Source organism: Athene noctua, chromosome 17 (genome assembly GCF_965140245.1).
Source record: "Athene noctua chromosome 17, bAthNoc1.hap1.1, whole genome shotgun sequence".
Lineage (NCBI taxonomy): Eukaryota > Metazoa > Chordata > Aves > Strigiformes > Strigidae > Athene > Athene noctua.
The window spans coordinates 1,762,550-1,779,012 of NC_134053.1; the positions used below are offsets into that span (position 1 = coordinate 1,762,550).

General features: G+C 48.4%; 1 protein-coding gene across 13 annotated transcripts in view; it reads right to left on the reverse strand.

Moving 5' to 3' along the window:
• Window positions 1-16,463, reverse strand: part of MYO1H (myosin IH) — a 57,945-nt gene that overhangs the window by 1,040 nt on the left and 40,442 nt on the right. For 11 of the 13 annotated variants that reach the window (XM_074920764.1, XM_074920763.1, XM_074920761.1 and 8 more), the window contains 24 exons: window positions 16,210-16,281; window positions 15,439-15,558; window positions 15,050-15,117; window positions 14,604-14,709; window positions 13,993-14,073; window positions 12,451-12,516; window positions 11,374-11,450; window positions 10,930-11,024; window positions 10,667-10,713; window positions 10,357-10,437; window positions 9,765-9,870; window positions 9,385-9,502; window positions 8,972-9,085; window positions 8,111-8,187; window positions 7,539-7,607; window positions 6,313-6,397; window positions 5,598-5,757; window positions 4,665-4,748; window positions 4,117-4,210; window positions 3,426-3,481; window positions 2,827-2,962; window positions 2,053-2,120; window positions 1,574-1,671; window positions 511-610 (listed from right to left, as the gene is read on the reverse strand). In XM_074920764.1, coding sequence (XP_074776865.1) covers window positions 511-610; window positions 1,574-1,671; window positions 2,053-2,120; window positions 2,827-2,962; window positions 3,426-3,481; window positions 4,117-4,210; window positions 4,665-4,748; window positions 5,598-5,757; window positions 6,313-6,397; window positions 7,539-7,607; window positions 8,111-8,187; window positions 8,972-9,085; window positions 9,385-9,502; window positions 9,765-9,870; window positions 10,357-10,437; window positions 10,667-10,713; window positions 10,930-11,024; window positions 11,374-11,450; window positions 12,451-12,516; window positions 13,993-14,073; window positions 14,604-14,709; window positions 15,050-15,117; window positions 15,439-15,558; window positions 16,210-16,281 — 2,178 coding nt within the window. Of the gene's footprint in view, window positions 1-510; window positions 611-1,573; window positions 1,672-2,052; window positions 2,121-2,826; window positions 2,963-3,425; window positions 3,482-4,116; window positions 4,211-4,664; window positions 4,749-5,597; window positions 5,758-6,312; window positions 6,398-7,538; window positions 7,608-8,110; window positions 8,188-8,971; window positions 9,086-9,384; window positions 9,503-9,764; window positions 9,871-10,356; window positions 10,438-10,666; window positions 10,714-10,929; window positions 11,025-11,373; window positions 11,451-12,424; window positions 12,517-13,992; window positions 14,074-14,603; window positions 14,710-15,049; window positions 15,118-15,438; window positions 15,559-16,209; window positions 16,282-16,463 lie in introns of those variants that run through there. The other 2 variants (XM_074920770.1, XM_074920771.1) reach the window with 2 other exon arrangements.

The window sequence follows — 16,463 nt, forward strand, 5'->3', positions numbered from 1 at the left end:
TCGTTTCTGCCCAACAGTTGGTTTGAAGCAGCGAAGCCCCCCCATTATCTTCCCTCGTTCCTCCCTCCTTTTGCCAGGCTGACAGAACTGCTTTCCCTCCACTCCCCAACCGATTTCAGAAATAACCTGGTTGAGGGAGGCAACAGGAGGTGACAAACGTCACCACCCCAGCCCTCATTTTGCAGCTGCAGGTTGGACTCGGGCTCAGGCTGAGTGACTCTGCCAGGAGAGGGCCTTGCTCCCTCTCCCCCCACGAGCCTGAGAGCAGTGAATCCCCAGGCAGGGCACGCAGCTGCAGCCCCCACCGCAGCACTGATCAGCGCCGGGCGTTATCTCACAGAGGTGGGTACCGACGGGGCAGTTACGTCGTGCCCCCCCCTGCTCCCTAAGAGCAATCGAGTCCTGAGCTCACACAAAAGGCCTCGCAAGAACTCGGCTGTTGCTCTCCGCAGGGGTTGAGCAAAAGGAGACAGCACAAGTCATATCCCCGGCGCTTGGATGAGGCCTTACCACCGTTAATTGTCCATTTTTGGCTTTGAAGACCTGAGGCTCCTGCCCGACGGTGAACACCATCGTCCCTTCCTTCCCAGAGCCAATGCGAAACTGAAGGCTGCAAACACACGGTTACTCGTTAGGTGCTCTCCTCGCAAGAGGCTTTACTCTAAGCCCCCTTTATTTCTGTTCCCTCGGCAAATCTCGTTAGTTTAGAAGATCAGAGCCCTCCAGCTTAGGTAAATTTCCTCCGCAATTGCATTATACCACACAACCCAGAAGGGTTTGATGAATAGAGCATGCCTGCCCGGTCCAGGCATCCGAATTTTCCTGGTGCAATTAAGCACTGGAAGATAAGCAGATCTGACCTGGAGAAAACCACTGAACACACAGAATCTAATTACAATTGAAATGCAAAGGCCAGAGAGAAAAGCTGGGGCAGAAGTACAGGTTTCATATGCCACTTCCAATTCACGTAGAGATTTGAGAGACAGACTGCATCCACCTGCCATTAGCTCGGTGGCGTGACTGAGGCGGTTCTTGTGCTCAGCAATCGCATTTCAGGGCCTCTCAGGCTTTTAGGGAGAGGAGCCTTTATCCCAAAGTGACCCGCAGGCTCAGCCCAGCAGGTTTCCTCAGAGCTGGCGTTAATGAGATCCCTTGTGAAACCACTAAACCCACCACCAGGTCACATCAAGCCTGTAAAAAAAAAGTGGTTTTAGAGCACAAGTCCCCTATAAACAAGTTTTTAGGCAGATGGGTGATGGGCAGCTCTTGGAGCAGAGCAGCACGTTTGCAAGGTGCAAGCCCAAGCACCGTGGAAGCTTTGGTAGCGTGGGGAAGAGGGTGTCGTGATTTTTATTGTATTTTCTTGTTCCAGTGCAGCCCCATCTTGTTCCCTACAGAAGGAAACCATGAAAACCACCGTGCTACTGCAGCAGACCTCATCACCTCGGGGCACCCTCTGCCGGGGTGATGTTAATAGTTTTGATCTAAGTTGGCCAGGCCTAGAAGTTTTTGCAGCAGGTTCTTCCATAAAATACAGCCTGCACAACAGTACCCATCCAGCTTCCTGCCTTACCTTCCCTGCACAACTTTCACGAGGTTTTGCTTATTGGCCAGCATGCAGAGTTTAGTGACCGTCTCGAAGACATGCTCACACTGAAGGATTGCATCTCCCTGAAACAAAGAAACAAACAAAGAAAGAAAAAGGCATAAAATCTAGCACTGCCCCAGCAGGTAAGCAGTCGTGCATTCAGAGAAACTCCTTTCTAATGCCCGAGTAGTGATGGCTGTGCAGAAGCAACACAGCAATTACTACAGGTCACATACAGGTCTGGTCCCCTTCCGGGGACTATTTATGATTCAGAGCAACTGTGGTTCTAAAAAAAAAAAAAAAAAAAAAAAGGAAAGTGAAAGCAAGAATGCAAAGGTCTAGCTGATGACAGAATTATTAGCCATCAGTAATTGTGTAACCCAGTATTTCATAGGAAGATACTAGAAGTGTCAGCCACAAGCTTCTAACCACAAGCCCCCAGTAGCTACATCACAGTTTTCTACCTTCTGTTTGTTGTCCTCGGGAACATGAATGACTACAATCCCATCACTCAGGTTACTGGTGGAAATACCTTCGACAGAAATCAAAAAATTAGAGGAAAAACTACCAGAGGGAGTCCCACAGCACCACCATCACCCTCCCAGCACCAGGGTGCTGTTCCCGCGGGGGCAGCGACTCCAGCCCAGGTTACAGGAGGGAGTCTGGTTCAGGATGGGGGGCTCTGGACTGTACCCAGTGGGAGAAAGCACAGCCCCTCACTTAGGGCAAAATGTAACAAAGCGACCGTTTTGAAGAATTAATCCTGCTGAAGATCACTGTGGCTGTCATCCACGTGTCCATAACACATTCCCAACAGGGGTTATTTAATCACAGCGTGTTAGTTGTTTGCTCCATACCTGTCCACGATACCTTTCTTTTAGTAAGGGAGGGAGGAGAAAGTATATATTCTACCCCTGTAGTTCAGACAATGGCAGGATTAAGATACCTACAAAATGGTAGGAAAGTTTTGTTTGGGTTTTTTTTTTTTCCCCCTCTCTCCCCCCTCTGTCAGCAGAAAGTGGCATTCTCCTGCATTTAAGCATTTCAAAGAACTGCATCCTCTTACTCAGAATTTATACTTCAGGGAACTGCACGCTGACACACAGACCCTTTATCCATCCCTCAGGAAAAAGCGTTCTCAGGTGGATCATTGCTTCAAATATCTCTGACAGACCAAGTTCATCTTTCCCCCGCCAGGGTCTCTGGCAGGAAGGGGAGTCCCCCAGCTCCACCATTACCTTTCAGGGTGGCGTAGTCTATTTTCTGCTTGATCTTGGCCATTTCCACCACATAGGCCGAGGACTGGGTCAGAACAAGTAGTCGGTCTCGCGGTTTGAACCCATTCCTGTCATATTTTATCACGGGGGTCACATACTGAAAACAACGAGGTGGTATCAGCGTCTCTCCCTGCCGCGGGGCCCTGCGCTGGGAGCAGCACCCCGCAGACCCCAAGCACCCCGCAGACCACCTCTGCTTGGAACCATCCGGTTCCTTTGCACGAGGAAATTGAGAGATGGCAGAATCACGCTTGGAGACAGATGGTTTACCTGTGCCCTCTATGCTGTAAGCAGGGGAAGTGCAGTGCACACACCTGCGCTTCTCCGGCCCCTTAGAGCCCAAAACAGGGTCAGTGATGCTTTTTAAGCATTTATTAAAAGGAATTTTTGTCCAGGTGCATTTTAAGACCTGTTTCCAATTTAAAAGCGAGGCAATACTTGCTATGCTGCCCAGCTGCAAGGCAGCCTCGGGGCATCACGGCCCCCCCCAGCCCACGTGGAGCCCAGCACCGGGCTCAGCCGGTTCCAGGGCTGCTGAGCTCCGCCTGCGCTTCCCTTACCTTGATCTTCTCACCTTGGATGAGCTGCAGTACTTTGGGGTTTATATCGTTCTCTTCTGAGGAGCAAAGCAGAAAAATAAACTGAGTGTAGGCGACAGACTCCCACCAGCAAAACACCAGAGAGCTGCGTTAACTGTCTCGTCCTTGTCCCCTCGGCACTCTCGAGACTGAGCGTGTTCACTTCCAGCTACTCCTAAACCCACTCCAGTGATTCTTGCCCCGCCAGGACACTGCTAGAGCTTTCTCCTCACACCTTTACATGCTTAACACCAGCTACACAGATTCCCCAAATTCACACCTCTCCTTCCCAGCAGCTCCAGGCCTTTGGATGGGATCCCCACAGCTGATCCCCACCCAGCCTCCCCGCTCCATCCAGCACAGCGAGGGTGGGTCCTGCCCCAGCCCACAGGGGATTTTGTTTGTTTTTTTTTTTTTTTTCTCTGTCCCAGGAGGGGCTCCAGGTGCCACCCCGAGTTTGAGAACTGAGTCTGGCAGATGGATCGCCACGTTTAGTGCCACTAGACATGACGGGGCGAGGGAATTCAAGTGGTAGGGCCCAAACACAGCAGGTGATGCTGCTTCTGTCAGATGGGAATTTCTCTTAGAAATAATCTGTTTCATCAAACAGAATTTTCCTGAGCAAGGAGCACGTGGCTGGGTCCTTCAGTTCAGGGGTTTGTTGTGTACTCACTTAGCCGGGTGTCCATGAAAGGCTGGGTTATGCTCTGCAGGTAGCCCTCCTTCTTCCCTCTGAAAACAGCACTTGCTACCACTTTTTGCTGTAACTGTTTTGAGAAGGAGCAGCTTTTACCCTCTTGGAGTTTCTCCATCAGCAATACCAGCAGGTACAACACAGGTACCGCACACAGCATCATCCTCTCACTCATGCGGGATCTACCCGACTCACGCTGCATTTCTTCCAGCATCTTTAGGTTATTCCTGTATTACATCAAATAAAGGGGTAGTGGAGACTAAACAGCCCTACAGATTTTTCTTATTTATGGATCTTTTCTAATGATACAAAGGGCAGTTTTAGTGCCGTAAGATTAAGAGCCATGTGTCTGTAGAACTGCACTGCCTGTGACACAGGCCACTGAAACAAACACCTGACTCCAGGCTCAGGAATCTGCTCAGCCAGAGGAGCAGTGGTCTGTCAGGAGGTGGAGCTGCATTTCAGACAGTTCAGAGAGCAGAGATCACAACATGTTGTAACTCACACGTATTCCACCTACTAGATACCTGCACTTTCCTCTCAGCAGGAACACCTCGGCAGTATTTCCTTACTAGGTTCCTAATGCAGATTTTATGCAGCATCTCAGATGTCTACATTAAAAAAGAAGAAAAAAAAAAAAAGTAGTGAAGTTGTGCAAACAGCTCCTGCTGCAGCCCTACCAAACACCTGCCTGGTGCAAGCTGTTTTTAACATCTAGTCACAACTCCCTTTGAGCTCCCCCAGCCCACAGACCCACCTACCAAAGAGCTTTGTTAATCAAAGGTAACCAAGGAGGGTTAATGCCCAGCAGCAGCTGGAGGATGCAGAACACCAAGGCCGAGTCCTCACTAGCGTCACCACAAGCAGCAAACCCCCCCGGTGCCACCCCCGAGGAGGCTGTGGCACTGCACGGGTCGTAGCCTTAGCGCTGCTCCTCCCCTGGCCTTCGGTCTGAGCTCTCAACTTCCCCGGCCCACCGAGCACTGGCCACAGCCAGCACAGGAGTGAGATGGCTACGGGCAGGACCAGAGGGGCCATAACAAATGCCAGCGGCTGTTTCTGACTGAGATGCTGCTGGAAGCCATTAGAGCTGTGCAGTAGCACCGAGGTTACCTGTCCTGCCAAAGCCCAGACGAGATGAAAAGCTCCAGGTCTGTCTGTGCCACAAGCTTAAAACATGGTGGGATTCATTTTGTTTTTAACAGGCTCATTTTTCTGTCAGTACATCTTTCTATTGTTTAAAACAAAAGCACCGAGCTCCCTCCTTTCCCTTGGAAACTTCAGCAAAAGCACCGTTCCTCCCACTCCCACCCTCCTGCTCACGCAGAGGATCTCAAGGTTTTCCAGAGGCTCTGCCATCGTGCCCAAACAGAGGAGAAACCAGCCAGAGATCACTGCTCTTCCCTCCACGAGCTGCGCACGCAGGTGACCACGGAACAGAAGCCTGCAGCCACCCTCACCTCTTCCAGGATGGAAGGAGGTTGAAGCCAGCTCTTATCCAAGACGTTTTTTGGAACGTGGTCTCTGAGCTTCATGAAGTATTTGTACTGCACAAGCTTCACAAATTCAATGTTCTCTGGGCAAAGGGGTTTCTTCCGATTGATGAAGCCATTTATGAATCTGCAGAACACATCCAAACCAGAACTTACATGTTACCTTCAGAAATCAACAGAAATGCAAAGGCAAGTCACAGAAGACACACAACAGGCTCACCGACATTAACTCAGGTGCACTGTCACCTGTGGTACAGCCATGGAAGTCTGAAGTTTTTATAATATTCCAAACATTACCTTTTTTTTTTCAAGTTTCGTTGACCAAAATACAGTGCTTTGGAAGGAGGATCAGCACTACTTGTGGCACAGTATTCAGGAGCTGGGTTTAAGGGAGGGGAGATGGAGGAGCATCTATGAAGAGATCAGGCAGGCACACGAAGGATCGGTTTGGAGATCCCTTCTACCAGTACAAACCAGCAGAGCAACAAGAATTGGTGCAAGTCAGAGAATTCCTGAAGAGGTGACAGGTGTTTCTGAACAACCCCACCTGGCAACGGGCCTCCTAACTGCCATGACAGCTTAAAAACAGGCGTGAAGGAGATGGTTTTGACTCACTGTGCAGAGACCATCACCAGGCTGGGACCCACAACCCTCCCCACGACCACCACGCAGTGTTAATTACTTCCTGATTATCTCAACGGCCCACGTCCTCTTCTTGGCCTCCTTCCGTGCCAGTGCTCCTCGCCAACAAGCCTCCAGCTTGATAGCTGCAAGAATTAATCAGGTCCTTGTATTAGTATCAGAGGTCCTGTGCCATCCTATCCTTTACAGCCACATAACAGAAATTATAACCAGCTCTTTGGCAGCTCTTCCATCAGCTGATCTGTACAGGATGAAGCTGAGAACATTTTCTTCTCTGTCGTGACTGGTTGATCCAGCACTACCTGCACTGTAGAGCTCAACATCACCTCATCAACAATGTAGTGTACACAGCAAAGGCCCCTGAGCCTGCAGCATTATTCATCAGCCTGTCCACCGTGGGGAGAGGGTTTGCTCCCTCCCAGCTGAGTAACTCCTCAGTACCCCAGAACATCCCCACGTGTGCAGCAGAGGGTGCTGCCGCTGCACAGAGCAGCTCCCACAGGTGATGTTTGGGTGGCAGCAATGGGGTGAGGTGCTAAACAGCCCCCTGGGAATGCTTTTCACACAGCCATCACCCACATCCCTGCAGGGAAGCTGCTATCTGCAGCAATATGGATTCGGGACAGAATCCCAGAATCATCTGGGCTGGAAAAGCCCCTGAAGCTCCTCCAGCCCCACCATGACCCTCCCCCTGACCGTTCCCAACTCCCCCAGATCCCTCAGCGCTGGCTCAGCCCGACTCTTCAACCCCCCCAGGGATCCCGGGGACTCCCCCCTGCCCTGGGCAGCCCATTCCAACACCCAACAGCCCCTTCTGCACAGAAATCCTTCCTCAGAGCCAGCCTGACCCTGCCCTGGGCAGCTTGAGGCCATTCCCTCGGGGCCTGGCGCTGGGGCCTTGGCTCCAGAGACTCATCCCCCCTCTCTGCCCCCTCCTGGCAGGGAGTTGCAGAGGGCCAGGAGGTCTCCCCTCAGCCTCCTCTGCTCCAGACTGAACCCCCCCAGTTCCCCCAGCCGCTCCCCAGCAGACCTGTGCTCCAGACCCTGCCCCAGCTCCGTTGCCCTTCTCTGGCCACGCTCGAGTCATTCAATGGCCTTTTTGGGGTGAGGGGTGGCCTCACCAGTGCCAAGCACAGGGCTCAGATCCCTTCCCTGTCCCTGCTGGCCACGCTAGTGCTGATGCAAGCCAGAGGAACCTCCCAAAACAACAACTCCTACTGGAAAGCACAGCCTCGAGGAGACAGTCCTCAGTTCCACAGCTCCTACCTGCTTCTCTCTTCTTCTGGTACTCCCTCTTTCCAAGGCATCCTTTATATTTGGCCTGTAGTCTTGAAACTGGCAAAAAAAAAAAAAAAAGCAGAGACATTGCTCGTATCCAGAGGATCCCAGCATTCAGAAGCTGTGCTCCCAGCACTCACACCGCGGGCTGAGGCACAGGAGGGTTTTGAGGTACAAAGGTGCCAAAACACTGCCAGGACCAGAAGCAGCCTGTAGGTAAATGCAGCTCCATGCAGTTCAAGCAGGTACAAACAGGTAACACCAGGAGGAGACAGATGGGATCCCAATCCCAGGGCAAAGGTGCATCTAGACACTGATCACCAGTTGCTGGAGCTCTCAAGGAGATAATATATCCAGAACTCAAGCAATAGAGCTGGTGATTTCTCCCCACCCTGGGACAAGATTACTGAGTTTTTCCTTGGGCTCTCCAGAGCTTTGCAGACCAGGGGGCTCTGCTCTCACCACGGTGCTTTGGCTGCATGAACCTGGAGCCCAGAAACACAGTTCACCCAGGCTCTGCTTCTTAGTCTATACACAGATAAAGGGAACTGGAACCATACCTAACAGGTGCTTTCTGAATTCAAATGCATCCTCAGTAGCAAACAGAGTCTTTGGGAACCGAATGAATATTTTAGTTCTGAAAAAAAAAGAGAAATGAACAGCTTATTCCTAGTGAGCCATTGTTTCAGCTGCCCTAACCAGGCTCAGAGTCCTCCAACCAGCTGTACTGCTAACGAGCCACATCTTCTTCCATAACCACTCTTCATATGTTTCCCCAGGAGGTGTGGAGCTCAGGATAAGCAGCTGAAACCCAGGGGAAACAGGTTTCCTTGTCTTAGCTACTATCCTGGACAATAACCCACGGATTCTGACAGCCACAGGTTGAAGGTGGCAGTAGAGAGCCCTGCCTTGCCCTGTGCCTTAGCAGGGAGGACAAGGTTGTGGTTCAGGAGTGGCTGCAAAAGGCAGTTAAGAAAAGAACCCAGGCCTAAGCCAGGCAAGTTGCCTCTGGCTGCCCAAGCAAGCAGGGAGACCTGGAACTGAAGCAAGGCAACCCATCTCCCCTAACCCAGGGATGGAAGAAACTCAGCTGGATCGAGCTTCCACAGAAACAGGAAGGGGAAAAAAAAAAGAGAAAATTTATGCATCTGGGCTTTTTTCATCTGTCTCCTGGCTGCTGTGCACTTTATACCTGTGGGCTGAGGTTACTTTGGCCTGTTTTAAGGAAGCCACTACCCAAAAGCCGTCAGGGTCTGCCCAGTTCATGTGGTCAAGGAAGAAGGATCTGTTCACCCCACTACATCTTGCAGCTCTCCGGGAAGGGCCACAGGGTTTGTGGTCACAGACAGGACAGAGGATTGAACATGGCAAACACCCTGCACCTGAGCAGCAGAGATCACAGCCAGAGAAAAGAAATTTACCTTCCTAATTTGTACTCCTCAGGCTTGTAACCGATATGCTTGATGAGCCTCTCCACCCCCTCAGCCGCTGGCCCATGCCAGTGGGGCCAGGTAGCTGGACAGAGGGATTTATACCTGAAACATCAGCAAGACATCAACACAAATAACTTGATATTTGAGGAATCCCTTCCTGAGACTCTCCACCCCCACCCCCTGCCAATCCCTCTGCTTTATTCAAGGCAAAAGATGCCAAAGCAGATCAAAATGGATAGAGACAAGAGACACATACAGAGGTTATCTCTGACGCAGAAGAGTATCTGCTGACACCTCCACATCTCCTGTCACTGGGACTTTGACATTTAAACAAACCTTGCTCTGAAGCCCTCGTGGGAGGGCAAGTTTACCTGGCTAGAGGGCAAAACAGTTCCATTTACCTTTGCAAGAAAAGTTCATATTTCCGCCGATACGCGAAGCCGGCTCGTCTCACCCGCAAGTGCTCCATCAGTCCCAGGTATTTCACCTGGTGTCGGATCAGATAATCATCAAACTTCCCTGTAGGAAGAACACACATTCACTGGTAAACAGCCTGTGGAAGCACACTCACTTGTGTGTGTATTGGGACAAATAAAGAAGGAGTCAAATCCGCAGTTACCCAAGGTGATGATGACTTTACTGCTAGCTTAACTAAGATTTTTACATGTATATATGCTTTGTGTGTATATATAACATATACATGTGCTGTATGTAGCTACAAGCTAAAGTTTCCCTCGCTTCATTCCTTTATCTCAACTGTGTCTTAAGCCCAAAGCCTTACCAGGCTCCTTGTTCTCATTTGGTTTAATGCATCGGACGTAAGAAGGCTCCTTGGACATCAGGATTTCTATAAGACTCATCAGACTGTTTTTGAACTGGGTTGCAACCTAAGATGACATTGAAAGAACTTTCTTAGCTTTGGAACTCATCACTGCAGAACTCATTCCCTGTGCACCCACCTTTAAACTGTAAGTAAAACGCTGACAAAGGCATTAGTACCACAAGGCTTTTGGAGCACAGTGAGCCATAACTTACCCGGACAGAGTGCTGTGCTGGAAGGTTTGAACTCCTGCCAGACAGCCGGACACGCAAGGTAGCCCTTCGGAAACTAACTACTGTTGGATGCTAGGCACAGGGCTCGTTTTAGAAGGATTCATTAATTACAGCATTAAGGTACGTCACTTTGCTAGCTGCTGTCTCAGCAACGTCACTGTTCAACTACCAGGAAGCTAGCAGGGGTGTAACACCAGCCAAAAAAAAAATAAAATAAAAAAAATCCACTGCATTCAGGACTAAAGACTGGATCAGCGGTTCAATCAAGATTTGGGAAGTTGAGTTTGTGGTTGCAAGTTGAGACTAAAGATGAAACTCACAGTCTCTGGTCTCCTCCTGTTGTCCAGTTCTGACAGCAAGAAGCATTCTCTAATGATGCCATTTTTCGAGTTGCACAGCACCTGAAACGGGGGAAGCGAGAAGCTGCCTTATCTCTCATGCCTGCTGCTCCTGCTGCGATGCTTCTACACTTGAGCAGCTCAGCTGGAAGGACACACCTGCAGGTCCCTAAAGAACACTGCTAAGGAGAAATCCGTGCCCTTGTTTGCTACGGAGATTAAACACTTCTGCAAAACAGCTCTGCTTCAAGCAAGGTAGCTTAAGAGAACGGCCTCCCTTTTTTGTTCTTACCTCTTTCAGGTTTCTGTACAGGAGATCATTATTCTTCTCCAGAAATCCTAAAAGAAAAAAGTTTGATTCTTTTTGGAGGCTACACACTTTAGCACGAAGTCTGAAAATTTATATCCTCAAAATTCACAACCGCATGCATGTTTGAGATTTTCAGGTAGCACCTCCAGAGGGCAGATATTTTGTGATTCATCTTCATGTCATGACCTACGACACCGGCTTAAAAGCTCAGGTAACTTCTAGACTGGCACTTTGCCCACACTCACCAACAGCACAGTAAGTGACTTCTCCTGCATAGTGAAGGAGGCGGAAATCCACCCAGTCAATCGATTTCCGTGTTTTCTGGTCTGCAAGCTTGCGACTGCAGGGAAAAAAAAACAAAAACATCAAGAGAAAAATGCAGCAAATGGGCTTTTTCAGCTTGTAGCAAGTCACCTGCACAAAAAGCAGCTGCAGGAGAGCTGGGAGTCTGTCTAATGTCTGTTCTATCAACATGGCTCTGACTATGCAGCTACAGGCAATAATCAAATTATCATCTATCTGCCCATTCTGAACAGCTAACAGCAAAATTCAGTGCTGGAGAACAGAAGTCAGCTAAATAAACTCCTTAAAATATCTGTGACCTACCCACTGCCATTTGGCAATGATCACCCTTTCTAGAAGTATTAAGATTTCCTCCTGTAATGTTCATTTAAATACATCCTCATTACCTACATGGGAGTAAGATCACCAGCTTCCTCAATTTCAAAGTGAAACCAGGGAGAAGGATTGTTTGAGATATTTTTCCCTAGAACAAGAACCCAAATACAAAGGAGGAATCAAAAGAATTCAAGAATAGCAGGAACATTTTAGAAAGCAAGAACTCCTAGGGGAAGGAAAAAAAAAAAAAAAGAAAAGCAAAAGCAAAAAAAAAGAGCAACTTAACAGTTTAAGTTTCAGCTTTATAAGCAGTCACTAACAGCAGAGTTGTGTGTCACAACAGCACATTACTACAATGTTTCCTTCCAAAATTATCACCAAGTACAGATCCCATTTAAGTAACTCTAGCACTTCTATTTAAAGCTTTTAATCAGGCAGAACAGTATTAAGGCACATCGTGGTGACAAGGAAGTTGGCTACAAATTTTCCACTTGGCCGTGATGAACTTCAGAGATGTAGAAGGTGACAATTCAGCAGCGTGACTCTGAATTGACAACTCGTCAAAGCCTTTCAGTGGGCTTCTGCTGGGAACTGCCAGAACAGCCCAACGCCAACATGTTTTCGGGTTCCATTTTGGTGGCAGATGAACATGACAAATGAGTATTAAACCAAAATGCCACTCATCTGGGAGATCTGAGCAGGAGCATGTTTCTTCCCTGTTTGTACCCAAAGCTCACACATATCAAGATGGATTTAAATACTTAGGTGCCCCTCCCAGCCTGGGGCATCAGGCTCCTTTCTGCAGTATCTTCAGCTTCCCCTGGAGTCAGCGGGGGCCAAAGCCATCTAACCTCCCCAGGCCAAAGCCATTTAACCTTTAGTCCCTAAAATTAGCGTGGGGTGAAACCAGACTCAAACTAAAGGAGACAGGATTCCCCCCAACCCCTCCCCAATACCCCAGGTCATATTCTGCCCACATAGCACATTACAATACCAGACAGCAGATGGGCTGCTTGATTTTCTTTGGTACAAAGCAAAAATTGTTCCCTCCCCAGTAATCTGTCACGGGTAAGAGATGGGAAGAGTTTCCTCTGTGGTAGGATACAGAGTGTAAATGCATACGTCACGAAGTGGGCATGATCTCCTACTTTCTCTTCCAGCTTTTCCAAGAAGCTCAAATCAGTTGCTTCACCAGGCCGTAAGCACTCTTCATCCTGAAACAGCAGGTGCTGGATCAAATGCTGCTCTGAACAGACTGCTCCCTCCTTGCTAACATCTAGTAAATTTGTTATGCAAAACCAAAGAGCTTGGTTATAATTTGAGATTAGTTCTATTTTATACAAGCAACTTCCTAGTTAAATAAGCTTTCGTTTATCTGTTTTCAGTAGAACTGTCAAGGTAAATCAAGTTAAGACAAATCTGCCTTTTTTCTTCCAAATCTGGCAATGCACTGCCTTGTCCTTTATTATTTGTAGTTCATTTAAACAAAATCAGGGAGAAAGATTACATCATTAGACACTAAAATTCAGAAGGGCCTGAAGAACTCTTGGTCTGCATGAATCGCAGAGTTGGAGGGGGAAGACAAGCGTAAAGATTATCCTTTTTTAACCCAAGAAACTCCTACAACCCCTTCTGCTCCCCCAGTTGTACTCTGTGTAGAAAAGTCCTGCTGGAAAGGGCAATCCATTGCAATGTGAAGCTAATGCTGAGCTTCAGCAGCACCTTCTCTGGATTACGGCATCCTAATCCTCTGTCTCCCACACCAAGGTGATAATTCTCAGCTTTGTGGACATGTCAGAGGTGGTGGCAAGGGACAACTCAACTTCAAGTTTGGCTACAAGTCTCTACTGGAAGATTACTACGTTTCTTACTAATTCGGGTTTGCATTCAAGAAAGTATCATTCTGGTATCATCTGAGCTTGTGTGCTCAGACTCCTCTCCGTGGAACCGCACATTTATCAAAGCAAAAATCCTTGGACAGCACTGCAGAACAAGCTCCGTGTTAAAGGCTCAGGAGAGAGCTGCCTTCAGCCTCCCCCGTCTCTCCTGCCATCCCTATGAAGGCACAAAGAGGATTTTCTTTAGATCAGTGTTTTAGGAGCCGTCCCAACTAAAGGGCAAGGAGACAAGAGGAGGATGCACAGCTCAAGAAGAGGTAGGCAGCTCTCAGGTTTCTCCCCTAGCTGAGCCCTTCTGAAGCACCAGACGTCAAGGCCAGCAAGTCACAGAAGCAGACAGATGGCAGGAATTCTCTTTCAGCTTTGCAGGAGCCTGGATGTCTGGCTTCAGGTGGCTATGGAGAAGCACTCCTGTGTTCTGTCGTCACCCCAACAGTCCTTGAAGATGCCAGGGTCCCATCCCTGTTGCTGATGGAGCCAGCCAGGTTGCTGCAGGTACCCTCCTTCTACATCTCAGTGTCTCCAGGCAGAGAGTGAAGAGAATGGCCCAGGTCTGCCTTCTCAAGCACTCCGAGCTGCTGTGGAAGCAGCACGCCTCCTTTAAAACCCACAGCTCTCCAGCAAGCAGATCCTCTACCTTAACCTTCTGGGTCTTTGGTTACAAGGTCTATTTGTTTACATTCTGCACAATGCAGTGTCATCACACAATTAGAGGAAAAATACCATTTATGGACACTTACAGCAGGGTACAAGCAGGTATTTTAATTTAAGCAGCACAAACTCTGTTCTTACCAGAATGGAGATTATCCCTTTATGCTTCTGCTCAACCAGGTCACAAATGATCTTGTTGTTAAAATATGGAATTGGTTCCCACTGGAAGTAAGAGAAAACAAGAAAGAAAAGTTTTAGAGGAAGATCTTTTCCTCTCAACTTGTAAGTTCTTCAGAGCCACACTCCCATCCCAGTAAAGATCTGTGTGGTGAATGAGGACTAACCAAGGTGCTGGGGAAAAGAGACACCACAGTGATCTTCCACCCCACCCCATAGTCTTCCTGCTCTCAGCAGCCCAGACCATCCCCTTATTCTGCACATTAACACACTCCACTGGCCAGGTCTACACTGCTGGAGCTCCTCATTTCTACAGGAACATGGTCACAGCTGGGCCTTTTGAGTTTTGGGGAATGTCCTACTCCTTTCTCAGATGATGTAAATTAAGTCTAGGCCAAATTACACTTCAAAGAGAGGTACACAATGAGACCCATGTCTATCTTATACTTCCCATGTGAATAATGCCAACCAAAAAAAAAAAAAAGAAAGCAGGATGCCTTCTTCATTGATGATCTAAAGCATTCAGTTGTAACAGCAGTTCAAAGAAAAAAGGGGAAGGGAAAAATAATAATTACCTCTATTCCTTCCAGTTCATATTCTTCCTGCTCTGCTTTCAAGGTCATCTCAATCAACAATTGCTGGAGCTTCTCATTGCAGTAATTAATGCAGAACTGCTCAAAGCTTCGGAGGGGTTAAATGCACGTTAGTTTTTATTCGTTTCATGGACAGTTTTACTCCTCCCACCACTACCTACCATTTTCAAGCCAAAGAACCCCCTTCTATGCAGATCAAACCCACACACTCCTCCCACACCGTTGTGCCAGTGGCTCAAATCCAGGCCAGATGTCCAAGCTAAAGCTTCCACCAGGGCGTTCAGTCAGCCCAGTGCACTCAGATTTTGCAGGCACCAGTAGCTCACCTTGCTGGGAGCACAGTACACTCCAGAAGCCATGTAGGACTTCAGCGAACAGCCCCGCCAGCATGAGGACAGGTTACCCCAAGCCTCAGGAACTGCAGTTACCTGTTTGTGTCCAGCACTTCAAAACCATAGATATCCAGCAGGCCGATGACTGTCTTCCGAGTTGAATCCTGTTAAAGACACCACTGCTGTGGAACTGCTGCTTCAGCTGATGCTTCTTCCCTGTGTATTTCATGTTATTTCCTTCAGCTAAATTTTAAGCTTTCTCTTTAAGAGCTTTGTATCACATGCCAAGGGAGCAGCCACTTTAAAGCAGGTAATGAACAGCTAGAACTATTTACCATACCACCCTCCACACCTAACTAGTTTTCCAGCTCAGTGCTGTGGGATGCCCTTACATCAATTATCAAGCGTCCAAGATATTTGGTGCTGTAAGGCCTCACTGGAGAAAGTACTTGGCGTGTTAGGAGGACACTAGACAAGAAACCAACCTTGTTGGCTAGAGAGCCATTAATTTTGTTGACTAGCCAAGTGAAAGTTCGTCCGTAAATCGCCTTGGCTACGGCATCCCGAGCGTAGAACGCCAGATCCACGTTCAGTGGGCTTAGGACCTAAAAATATAGATATGACAGAGATGATAAACGCCACAGCTGATCAGAGCAAACTTCTGCAAAGCCAGTTCATGCTTGTGGCTCGGAGAACCAGCCGTAGTGCTGTGTACCACAGCACAGTGCTCAGCCTGAGCCGCAGCTGCCTACAGCTTTATTCACCACCAGCCTTACTTCAGTCAGCTGTACGGCCACGTGCCAGCAGCACTGTGCTACTACCTTTTGGAAAGCACAATTTCGACAAGTGGGGAAAGGATTCCGACTTCCTTTCAGTTTTATTTTATTACAGTTGGTACAAATTACTCTGAGAACAGTTTTTACCAGTGCTTTTCTCTGTTTATGCAGCCCAGTTTCCCAGGAAGCACTCTAGGGACTGAACAAAAGGAAATTGTTTGGCTTAAATATAGGACTGCCTGCAGGTCCCTGTTCTTAGCTTTTTCAGAGTTACTACCTTGTTCAGTAGTAAAACTTTAATACTGGAAATATGTTTTAGTTCAATGTCTCAGGCTAGAAGAGAAGGGGATACACAGGAGAGAGACAGCCAGAGTGATCTGTTTTGACTGAAACACTGCTAAGAACAGGGCTCCTCCTCTGTCACCACCACTAGCCAGGTGGGCTCCCAGCTGCCTGGGGTTACACAGAACTACTCGATACCTCTTCAGATCTGGCTTCGATCTTCCGATGGGTGAGAGATTCCTGCAGAATGGACAAGTGCACACCCAGTAGCTGAAAAAAAAAAAACCCAAAAAAAACTTGCACTCAGAGTACAGCCAGCAGGACACTGTTTAAATAAGCAGTATTGTGTGATCAGTAGGGTGTAACTCCCCAGTTCATTCCCTGTTACGCTCATCTTTGAGCAACGGTAAGTAAGGAAGTTTCAGAGATGTGCTACAGAGTGAAGGGGCCCA